This window comes from Astatotilapia calliptera, chromosome 5, assembly GCF_900246225.1.
Source record: "Astatotilapia calliptera chromosome 5, fAstCal1.2, whole genome shotgun sequence".
Taxonomy (NCBI): domain Eukaryota; kingdom Metazoa; phylum Chordata; class Actinopteri; order Cichliformes; family Cichlidae; genus Astatotilapia; species Astatotilapia calliptera.
The window spans coordinates 27,375,339-27,386,848 of NC_039306.1; the positions used below are offsets into that span (position 1 = coordinate 27,375,339).

At 40.6% G+C, this 11,510-nt stretch overlaps 3 protein-coding genes across 4 annotated transcripts; 2 read left to right on the forward strand and 1 right to left on the reverse strand.

Moving 5' to 3' along the window:
• The first annotated feature begins 767 nt into the window (after window positions 1-767).
• Window positions 768-3,229, forward strand: LOC113022792 (zinc finger protein 182-like). Of its 2 annotated transcripts, none has more exons than XM_026168598.1 (3): window positions 768-998; window positions 1,077-1,406; window positions 1,813-3,229. In XM_026168598.1, exons 1-3 carry the CDS (start codon window positions 815-817, stop codon window positions 2,646-2,648), a joined length of 1,350 nt encoding a protein of 449 aa, XP_026024383.1. In that variant the 5' UTR covers window positions 768-814; the 3' UTR covers window positions 2,649-3,229. The 2 variants fall into 2 exon arrangements, with proteins under 2 accessions (XP_026024383.1, XP_026024384.1); XM_026168599.1 differs by having other exon boundaries at window positions 1,080-1,406.
• Window positions 3,230-6,121: 2,892 nt separating this feature from the next.
• Window positions 6,122-9,143, forward strand: LOC113022114 (uncharacterized). The gene is made up of 4 exons (XM_026167176.1): window positions 6,122-6,138; window positions 7,072-7,458; window positions 7,776-7,911; window positions 8,194-9,143. Exons 1-4 carry the CDS (start codon window positions 6,122-6,124, stop codon window positions 8,944-8,946), a joined length of 1,293 nt encoding a protein of 430 aa, XP_026022961.1. The 3' UTR covers window positions 8,947-9,143.
• Window positions 9,144-9,557: 414 nt separating this feature from the next.
• LOC113022116 (uncharacterized) lies at window positions 9,558-11,509 on the reverse strand. The gene is made up of 3 exons (XM_026167178.1): window positions 10,955-11,509; window positions 10,790-10,866; window positions 9,558-10,533 (listed from the first exon to the last, which is right to left on the reverse strand). The coding sequence occupies exons 1-3, from the start codon at window positions 11,078-11,080 to the stop codon at window positions 9,558-9,560; spliced, it is 1,179 nt and encodes a 392-aa protein (XP_026022963.1). The 5' UTR covers window positions 11,081-11,509.
• Window position 11,510: the final 1 nt, after the last annotated feature.

The following is an 11,510-nucleotide window of genomic DNA, read 5'->3' on the forward strand; positions in this document are numbered from 1 at the left end:
CCAGGCCAGCCGAGAGATATAATCTCTCCAGCGTGTCCTGGGTCTGCCCCGGGGCCTCCTCCCGGTGGGACATGCCTGGAACACCTCACCCAGGAGGCGCCCAGGGGGCATCCTTGTCAGATGGACTGTACAGTTTTATGTACAGTAATAGTAATAACAGTAATGTGTCCTCATGATTTAGTGTGTTTTCCTTTGTAGCACTCAGTGGCCTAAAGTCCAAATCTTAAAATCCAAATGAATACAGAATTATAACATCATAGTCTATGTCTCAGGAATTTGCGCATCAATAATAAAAATGAATTGTCTCAACAGTATTTTGAAATGTAAGCCTGTGCATTTTTAAAGGTCTCTCTCTCTAAAAGGTCACTCACTCCCCTCCAAATGATGCAGGAGTTTCCACTAAGACCAGGAATATATTAAAATGAAAATTAAAACCACAGTAGTTTGTTTGAACTCTTGCTTTTCTTCATAAGTTATACTCCTAATTCAAGATTTGCAGTGTTTGTTTTCTTATTTGTGTGTCTAATATAGTCTGTGTCATCTAAAAACACACTTTACTTTGCTTTTTCTTCCCAATAAGTAATTTTAATTACATGTAAAAAAAAACAAAAAACGGGGCTTTTGCAGTTATCTGCGCTAACATGGCTATAAGTCAGGTGTGACTTGCTTTTCCACTGCGAGCATGTGGTGCAGAAAACATCGCGTGTGACCAGCAGAGGGAGATATCCCAACAGCTTAACGCTTGTCGCTGACACCGACGAGGAAGCCAATATCTGGAGCTGATCAGTGAAACCTCCACCGGATCAGACCAGACATGGGCACACTGCACCACCTAAACGCGCTCATCACCGAGCGGCTCACCGCGGCGGCGGTGGAGATTTTCGGGGCTGTGGAGAAAACCTTAATAGACTACCAGGGAGAGATCAGCCGATCCAAGCAGGAGATAAATCAGCTGCGATCACTGCTCTCCTGGCCTGAAGTCAGGCTACACAGATCAGGTGTGTAAATGTAACACTCATTACTTTATGTTAAAGGCTGCAGCTGTTTCACCTCTAGACTTTTGTCGTACCATTCAGCAGATCATCTTTTGAGTGCCCGCAGTAATGAAGAGGCTCCTCCTGAGGGCTCACATGTGAGCCCAAAGCCCCAGAGCATCCTGCACATTAAAGAGGAGCATGATCAAAGGGATGCTCAGCAAGGAGCCTCCTGTAGGCAGCAGAGTGATGCCACAGTGTCACCTGAGGTTGTGACAAGAGGAGATCACGAGGATCCACCCTTGCACCTATACACTGTATTAACTGTTGAGCAGGCAGCAGCTATCAAAGCTGAGCCACACGGAGATGAGTGTTTAACATCTACCTGCGGAATAAACGCGGAGTCAGAAGTTCAACAACTTAACCCAGAAGGTGAGGAGAGGACTGAGTAAAAGCACATCCAGCAAAAGCTGGCATCAGTTATTTTGTTCTTATATCAGTCCGAGCGCTGGAATGAGAAAAATAGTGTGTTTTTCATTGCATGAGCTGGAGATGCTTCCCATAATGAGCAGGTTTGTTTACATTCATGAGCTAATACCTGTCTGAGTGACCAAATCTCAAGTGTATCACTGCAGTAAACGACAGATTTCCTTTACATTCATGTTGTGTTTCAATGTTAAACAGAAAGGTGAAAGGAAATGTCAAACGCAGCCGTCTCTCATGTTCAAATATACTGATAACCGTGGTACTAATTAGATATAAATAATTAAAAATGATGGCAATTTATTATTAATATTTTAATATAATATTTTATAATAATAATATAATATTTTTTTAGATCCACTGGAGATCACTTATTCTAAGAATCATGGGACTCAACAAGACCAGAGCCAGTATCAGCACCGCTACAACCGTCATACATCTAAGATCATAAAAGTGCAGGCGTTTACATCATCTAAACCTCAGGAAGAGGCGGACTGTGACTGTACACTACCTCATCAGCCACTAGATGATTATAATGAGGCTCCTTCTCTAACCCTGAGCCCCAAATGCAGTCTGAGCAACAATGCATTTACTACAGAAAACAGGACAGATGTTGAAGGCTGTACACTGTCTGGAGAGTCTCAGTCTGTCCACTCTGTAGAGCCAGAGCAGCTTGTTGGTCAGAGTGAGCATACTAAAAACATAGAGGGTGTGGGGATTAAGCTGCTCAAACCATCGGGAACAAGACAACAGAAAAGACAAATCTCCGAGTTGAACTCCAAGGACGGAGACAGTATGGAAGAAGATGGAAATCATTTCATAAGGGAGAGAAGGCACACATGCCCCATTTGTGCTAAGCGTTTTAAAGAGTCGAGTCATTTGAAAGATCACGTGAGGATCCACACAGGAGAGAAGCCTTTCCGCTGTAAGGAATGCGGCGTGAACTTCAGGCAGAGCGGAGCCCTGACGTTACACATGAGAATCCACACAGGAGAGCGACCGTACCAGTGCACAGAGTGCGGCAGGCGCTTCAATCGTAAAGGTGACATGGAGACTCACAGGGTGACGCACACAGGGGAGAGGCCTCATTCGTGCTTGTTTTGTGGGAAAACCTTTCAAAGGAAGAGCCAATTAAACACACATCTGAAGATCCATGAAGAGGACAGAACCGATTACACTCACCCACTGTGACTGTTCACAGGAGACAGAAGTGACATGTCTAAAACCCTTTATTTTTAATTGCAACTGATGTTACAACTGTAGGACTCAAGGAAGCATGCTAGGATAAAATCATTCCATTTGCAGTCCACAGTTCTCATCATCAGTGACTTCAACACTTTCACCAATGCAAATCCCTCTCCTAACAACACGTTATTTCTCTGTGTAAAACCAGGTTCTTGCCGAGCCTAGAACCATATATCTTCATTTCATTAGAGACTAACAATATTATTAAACGGTGTCTTATCATTATCATTGTAACATTAGATGTGAGTCATATAACAATCTCTATAAGTAATATGTGCAACTTTTACGCCACAAACTGAAAGAGCTCGTGTGAGCAGATGTCTCTGAGTATCAGTGCTAATGCAAACCAGAAATTCTTTAGTGAAGACAAATTTAATAAAGAAAGCTGCTGTAACGCAAACTGTAGAGTTAAAGGAGATGAACACAATGTCTCAGTTTTAATAGGTAGTTGTCAAAACAAAACTAGCATATACATCAAAGGGCAAGACAATAAAAAATGAATTCATTCAGCTGACAAACATTTTCTACTAGACAATTTTTGTGTCTCCAAAGTAAATAAATTGTCGTTTTTTTGAATATTTTCATTGTGTCTGTTTTTTAAATGAAAACATAAGCATTACATGACAACAGGGGTCTCGAACTCCAGTCTCTGAAACCATGTGTGCCTGTTGCAACACACCTGAATATAATTAGTAGGTCATTAGCAAGAGTATAGAACTTGACTGCATGCTGAGGTGGCAATTAAGCCATTTGATTCATATTGCAGCAGCTCATGAGTGAATGAACATGGTGCAATAAAGTACTGTTGGAAGTACATTTTTCCAAAAACGTACATTTACTTAAATTTGCTTGAGTACTGTTAGCGGTTGCCACTTTAGCATGTGTAGCATTGTGTAGGTGTCAAAGAAGAGGAATCTGTTGAGAAATTCATGTCAACTATCACAGATGTTTTTTATTATATTTTTAATAAGACGCTATTACACTCCTTGAAAGTTGTTAAATGTGAACAGACTTTTCCTTTATTTTTTGTGGAATACTACAGCAGATATAGATGAAACTTGGCTCAGAGGGACAGTAGGTGGCCCAGAGGAGGAATGTGTTGAAAGTTTGATGTCAACTATCAAGTATGATTTTTAATTAATTTTTGAATATGATGCAACCAGGCTGTCCCAATGCAATGTGTGCGCGCGTGTAAGTGTCCTCGGGTCTGCGATCGGTAAAGAAGGAGAAAAGGCGCTGCCGTAAAGGCTAGTGTAGAAGCGCAAGAAATGTTATGCGGCGGCTAAGAGGCGGCTGAACTTTGGAAGTCGTTGGTGTAGAGTTTTCACAGCACTTGTAGAAAAAGCTCCTGGTAGCGCTCACACGTGAAAACCAAATTCGATTGTTGGCTCCTGCTTTTATACCTGCCCCTCAACACGTAAACCTTAGCACCTTGACTCCCAGTGTCACCCAAGCGAGGTGAAGGGATAAACATGTCGGCTTTATTTATTCAGAATAAGTTTCCCGTAAAAATTATTTCCCATTTAGTTTCACAGTTTCGATTCAAACGTTTTTGGGTTTTTTTTTAAAACGTAGTGTTGTAATATTTTATATATATATATTTGTATTTTTAATCATTAATTCATCACTTTATAAACAAGAAGTATCAATAACTGAAAATCGTAACGAAAACTCATCACGTTAATTAAGTCTGATTATTTCTTTCGTTAAAACGAATTGCGTTAGTCGATCACTTTTTTAAAAATATTTAAAGAAAATATCATCTTCATGCAGAAAACGAATAAAAAATGAATATATACAATAAAGTTGCCGTACTGTGAAATATTGTCCGAGCGTTTAACTGCGCCTTTGATAAAGACGTTTCGCCCTTTTCCCGTTGTAGTTCAGAGTGAAATTTAGCTGCATGTGTTACAAACGCTTGTGTATAGTGATTTATGCGCAACTTTTGAGGACTCTGACCACACCTTAAACTATTTTACAAACGCGAATTTCAAACTTCGCGGTCCTAGCCTGTTTGGTGCCACTCCCTCTGGAGGGTGGTTAGGGTGGTGTCTGAGAGGCAGATGTTGTCCAAGATAAGGACAATCATGGATAATACCCCCCACCCACTCCATGACCTACTGGCTAGCCACAGGAGCACGTTCAGTGAGAGACTGAGATTACCAAAAAGCACCACTGAACAACACAGGAAATCTGTGGCTTGTGGCCATCTCCCTGGACAACTCCTCCATCTAATGCACTGTAAACATTGCAATAGTTACACCCGTTTTACGCACGCTCTACTCTGTAATATTCTTGTCAATTTTCTTGATATTTATTTATAATCGCCTCTGTTAATCCTTGATATTTATAACTGAGTGATCTGTATTAGTGCTATTTCTTAAATGTGTAAAATCTGTAACATAATGTATTGTTTGGAGTTTAGTCTGTTACTGTTACTATTTTTACAATTTCGTCTTGGAGCAACTGTAACTCACATAATTTCCTTAGGGATTAATACAGTATTCTGATTCTGATTGTTTCAGGATGACCTGCCATTATCCAATGACACGTCCGCTTACCTGTATCTTTTTCTTGTTTCTCCTCCTCTTGTTTTCTCCTTTTTCTAAACTGAGCACCTGATGGCTTTGAACTTTTCTTGTCCATCTTCCATTGGTTTTAATTTTGCACTCCAGTATGAACACCCATCCCCCAACCCAAGGATCACCACAAGATAACCTAATAGACCTACACCTTAGTTCACAGATATGCTTTGTCTAGGGTTTATTTCTGGGATTTCAAACAAACCAGGATTCAAATCATGAATACATAATGGGCTTGGATTTACAGCGTTATGAATGAAATGCTCTATTTGGCAGCAGCCGGCCCCCTGCCCTGTCGACAGGTTGTGTGTGAGACTTTAAATCATCAAACTGTAAATTATAAATTTTAAATTGTTATTGATCCCTTTACCCCGAGTCCTAAAGTGTATATTTATTTTCTTACTCTTCTTATATTTATTGTTTGTTTTCTTGCACTGCTGTAACTGGAGCCTCGTCGTCTCGTCTCTCTATATACTGGACTGTATGTAGCGGAGATGACAATAAAGTTTACTTTGACTTCAGCAAGCAGTCGCAACGAGGGCTCTCGCGCTCACTTTTCGCGTAGAATTTCGAAAAAAACATCGGTGCAAATTATGAGTCTGTATCATAATGTTTGGTGTTTTCGTGTTTGTTGTTTTGTTTTTATTTTGTTTTATTTTGCGAGCTGGTTATTAGATGCTGCTCCAGCCAGCCAGTGAATCCCCCGCCGCCCCGCCCTCTCCTCCCTGTGCCGCAAGCAGCAGGCACACCTCGCAAACGGAGGGCGCCCTTACTAAATGGGCGATAGAAAACCAATTGGTTTCTATTGGTTTGCCATCCCTAAATTGCGCTGGCAGGATGTCGGGGCAGCATAAGTATGAGCACCTTTTTTGGCGATGCCCATGATGCCGCCCTGGGCAACCGTGTAAAAACCGCTACTGGTTACGATTTTACAATAACCTGTAAAGGTTAGTATTTAAACTAAATAAGCTGCTGCGTTTATTGAAAATTTCTCTCAGCAAACGTTGTAAAGTAAAATGAAAGCCAAATAAAACGGGCAAATTAAAGCAACTGTACAGCGTCTTTTATCCAGTATAGCATCATAAAATCAGACAGATGTGACATTAACCAAAAACACCTAAATGTACCAGAATAACGGGAATAACTGATTCGATTAAATTGCCTGTATTTTTATAGCGCTGTACTTAATCCTTATGGTATGGAGGACCACAAGAGCCACGCATCGAAATAAAGAATTCTGTGCTTAAATAATGAATTGTAGAATAAATTCTGCATTTGTAAATTCATTTTTGACTTCCAATTTAATAAACTGCATTTCAAAATCCTTTTTCTATTTGCAATTTAATAAACTGCATTTCAAAATCCTTTTTCCATTTGCACTTTAATAAACTGCATTTCAAAATCCATTTCTCTTTCCTGTTCCCTCCGGGATTAGCTGCTGGATTAGCTGCTGGATTACCTTTTCAATAGACTACTTGCACTAGGGCATGTGACGTATTTCCGTTTCCAAATAGTACCGCTTGTGCGTTTCCGGTACGTTTGCTTATCTATCGGTAGCTATGCTAATGTCGCTTCAGAATGAGTATAAAAAGGAAAGTATTTAAAACAGAACATTTTCAAAAACAGGAGAAGAAATACTCCGAGCATTGCTGTGTCCCACTTTGTTCAGCTTCAGCCAAATTTAACGGCATACTAAGTTTTCATGCCTTTCCGACCCATTCCGACTTGAGAAGACAATGGCTGTTAAACATACGCCGGGATCATTTCACGATTACCTCTCACACCAGGGTCTGCTGCAGACACTTTGCCAGTGATCAACTCGTAGAGCCAACAACCCTCGATGGTCGAAGGAGGCTTATTAAAGGTGCTGTACCAACACTTTTTGAGTGGAATGGCTATAAAGTTGAACCACCGCGGCGTAGTGTTTGGGAGAGAACGGAGCGACGCCCTGAAGGAGTTCCTCCTGACGATCAAGAAGAGCACAGTCTTACAAGAGATCATGACTACTGCTCAGTCCCTGAGCCGTCTGCATTGGACATATCTGCATCAGCTGCAGAAGACCTGTCCAAAGACGTGGAGACTCTGAGGAAGGAAATACAGGAGTTACGTGTCCAGCGAGAATTTGGGTTACAGCGTTTTGCTGGCTCCGACAGTGACATCCGATTCTACACCAGGTACACCTCAGTTCTATTCAAGCTAACTGTTTAAAATATACCAAGGTCACCATCAGTTAAATATTCGAAAGTTTTTCCACTCTTAATGAAAACAAAATAGATATTTACTTTTTCTCTGCTGATTGTATGTTTTATGTAGATGCTTTAGTATTTAAACGATATCCTAATGCTACAGGTAAAATACAACACCAAATACTCTTAATCAGACTATATTATACAGCATTCCATTAGCATATTTGTCACAGTTCACATTATTTTTATGTCAGTGTGTAATGTTAATTAATGATTGACACGATGCATGTCTCTCTCGTGAATAGATTTCCAAGCTATGATCATTTGATGGCATTCTGGGTTTTGATTGAGCCTTGCATCTATAAAATGATCCGGGTTTCAAGAGCCAAGTCAGCTGCCAATCGGAACGAAGAAGTGTTGACACGTGCACGCACATCAACAGTAGGTTATGGGTTTGTTGGTAGTTAGAACTAGATGTGTAATGTTATTGTATTTATGTACAATAACATTACATTATGTACAGTAGCATACATACACAGGTGTATGTATGCTAGACTCAGTATCCTTTACATACATACACCTGTGCACTACAGCACCTCATTGTTTACCCCATGGTACAGTATGGTATGCCTAACCATTACAAAACATTTAGCCAAGAAAAGAATAATTTTACTAGTTCATAGCTTAAGGAGTAACATTTTCCCTTTTGTTTTCACCTTCCAGAGGCAGCTGCTACAGCCAATTGATGAGTTTTTTCTTTTCCTGGTTTTCCTGTCAGTTGGTTTGAAGGAGAGGGACCTGGCACACCGATTTAACATACACCAGTCCACAGTGAGCCGCATTATTGCAACATGGACAAATTTTCTTGCCACTGCACTGGGGTCTCAGTGCATCTGGCTTACACGTGAAGAAGTGCAAGCTTACCTCCCTGAGGAATTCAAAGATTTCTCAGACACCCAGATGATCCTTGACTGTACAGAGCTGAGGTGTCAGACACCATCCTCACCACTTCTCCAAAGTGAAATGTACTCTTCGTACAAATCCCACTGTACGATGAAAGCCCTGGTTGGCATAGCTCCACATGGTCCAGTGACATTCATCTCTAATCTGTATGCTGGTTCGGTTAGTGACAAGGAACTATTCAAACAATCAGGCATTGCTGAGAAGTTGACTGAAGACATGGCAGTGATGGTAGATAAGGGCTTCCTAATCACTGATTGTTGTAAATGCAAAGTGTACTGCCCACCTTTTCTATCTAAGCAGAAGCAGATGCCAGCATACCAGGTTAAGGAGACGCAGGCCATAGCCAGACTCAGGGTACATGTGGAGCGAGTCATTAGGAGGATCAAACAGAACAAACTTTTTGATAGCATCATTACCATGTCACATGTTTATAATATCAACCAACTGTTTGCAGTGGCATGTATGCTGTCAAATTACCAGAACACAGCATTAGTTAAAAAATGGGTTAAGTGAGACAAGATGGATTTTTCCCAAGACACCAGTGCCAGTAACTTATGGAAAATGACCTGCAGCTGAGGCCACTACAGTTGCATTTCTTCCTTCTCAGCTGACAATACTTGATTACAGAACTGGTACTTGAGTGCCGATAGTTGAGTTTCAGTTATTGATAATTCAAATTCATTGCATATGTTTAATGTTAATAATACTGTTTAATTATAATACTATATTACTATTCAGATTCAACAAAACTGTTTATCAAAATTATAAAGTAAATCACTAAATCGTTTTAAAACCATAAGTGACATTGAGCTTTTGGAACATCAAAAATACCATTTGTCATTTTCTACAGTTCAGTTGTGTTATTGTCTAAATGTATATCAGTATGCTAGGCATGGAGTTTTAAATACTTACCATGTAAATAAGTTCTGCACAAATTCAACGTTTTAATGTGTGTTTTTAAAAATTAAATTGATGCCATTGCTTAAATAACAGTTTATTGATGTCACATAAAGGTAACATGTAACAACAAAATAATTCATGAAATATATTGAAAATAAAACATCAGTTATTTTGTTCCAGCCAGCCTGAAGGATCTGTTTTTCTTTTTGCTATGTTTTCACTGTTCATTTTTTCAAACACAGGTATCTTGGCATATATATGTAAAAAAAGAAATAGTCTGCCTTTTCTCTGATTGCATTGTGCACATCTGTATCCATGTATATTCTTTGCACTAGGTAGTCCTCTTGTGCCCACACAACAAAGTCACACCACTGCATCCCACTGATGAGCAGTTGTCCTTGCACTTGCCAGTAATATGCGTGGCTCTTTTTTAGTTTAGGGGTACCACATTCCATCTGCACATATTTGCAGTCAATAAAGTTTTGTACATTGGGACATTTGAATTCGACGAAGCCAAACTGGGGGTATTCATTGGGGTCAAAAACAACACCATCAGGAGATGCATCAAGCCAGGGGGCAATGGGGTGAATGACCAGACCACAGGGTGAGTAGTTAACATTCATTAGCCTACTATACTCTGCTGCTATTGCAGGCTCCATCTCAGTTCCTCTCCTCATGTCTGCTGTCTGCCTTGTTCCCTTCAATATACGCTCTGCTAGTGACTCGGCCGAGCTCTGGCCTCTGACGTGACACACCTCCCGAAACCTAGAGGCAGTCACTCTGGGCCTGCGGAGCTGATGCCACTCAGACGAAGAGCTTTGCTCACGTGTAGCTTCCTCTATTTTGTGAGCCATTTCCAGAGTTACAGACAAGCTTTTCAGATGCAGAAGCTCTTCTTCTGAGCACACAAACACACAATCTGATGGCAAGATGTCATACCCCTCCAGAGGCAAGTGCGGTGTTGGTGGTGCATCGCGGTGTAGTGTGATGTACCGGGTTGTCAAAACCGGCTGCTGATATGACAGAACACTGCCCTCCTGCACCAGCCCAAAGGCACTTTCCACAAGGGGCTTGTCAGGTCTCATGTTCATTGTGGTCACAAGTGGCCTGTCCTCAATATTAAATTTTGCATATGCCTCCGTTATTCTGAACAAGCAGGGATCTGGTAACGGACCCACCATGCCTCTGTAGAAGCCACTCCTAAAGAAAACATCAATGACAATAATGTAAGGAAGAAGGTTGTTATACTGAACAACAACTAAACTAAAAACTAAAAGGTGTAAAACAGTGGTGCATAAGTTAGAGACTGGGATGTATATGTACATGACTGAGTTAGCCGTCTTCAGAAAGTGTAATGTTGTATGTAAATTAATACCTATTCTGACACATGTATGTATGAAAAAAATAGCAACATACATTTGTAACACGTGAAACCAAATTTTACAAATGTAATTACCGTACTCCAGTCTGGGCCATCCTATTTGGTACCGGCTTAGTGAAGATCATGGAGTTGATGGGTCCTGGCCTCACACCCTAACAGAAGACACATTTACTATGGATGGTGTTGCTGTTCATATGTAAACATGGACTAATTCAAAAACTTTAACCTCATTTAAATTACCACTGTCCGTGGCTTGTGCCATTGCTGTTCAGATTCCGTGCAGCTATGCACAGGGGGGACAACCGGCACTCTGAGTTGTGAGTAGTGTGCTGTTTGGAAGAGCAATGCCACTGTGTGATTGCACATAACAGCGCCTGCCACACAGGAGCACTGGCTATGTGTCAGTATCACCGGCGATGAATCCAGAAGCTTAATCTAAGAAGAAAGAACGAAAATTAAAAATGTAACATCTTCATGGAAGAGCCGAACAGGAACATAGTTCAGTGTTATGGTTACGCACCCTCCTGAATGCTTAGTGTTTCCTTCTCTCCCTATTAAAACAACTTAACCATCCTTGATAACTGTAATAACTTAGATTGTGTATATTTGCAGTATTAACTTGTTGTCAAATGTTTCTGATCACCCAAACACACGTTGATTTAACTATCTGACTAGTCAAATTAGGAGTGATAAAGCAGGGAGACAAGGAAAACATTCAAGTTGATGGGCCTTTAGGAATGAACTTAACTAATGCTTAAATGAACTGAACCCCACTGAACGGGGATTAACAACTTTA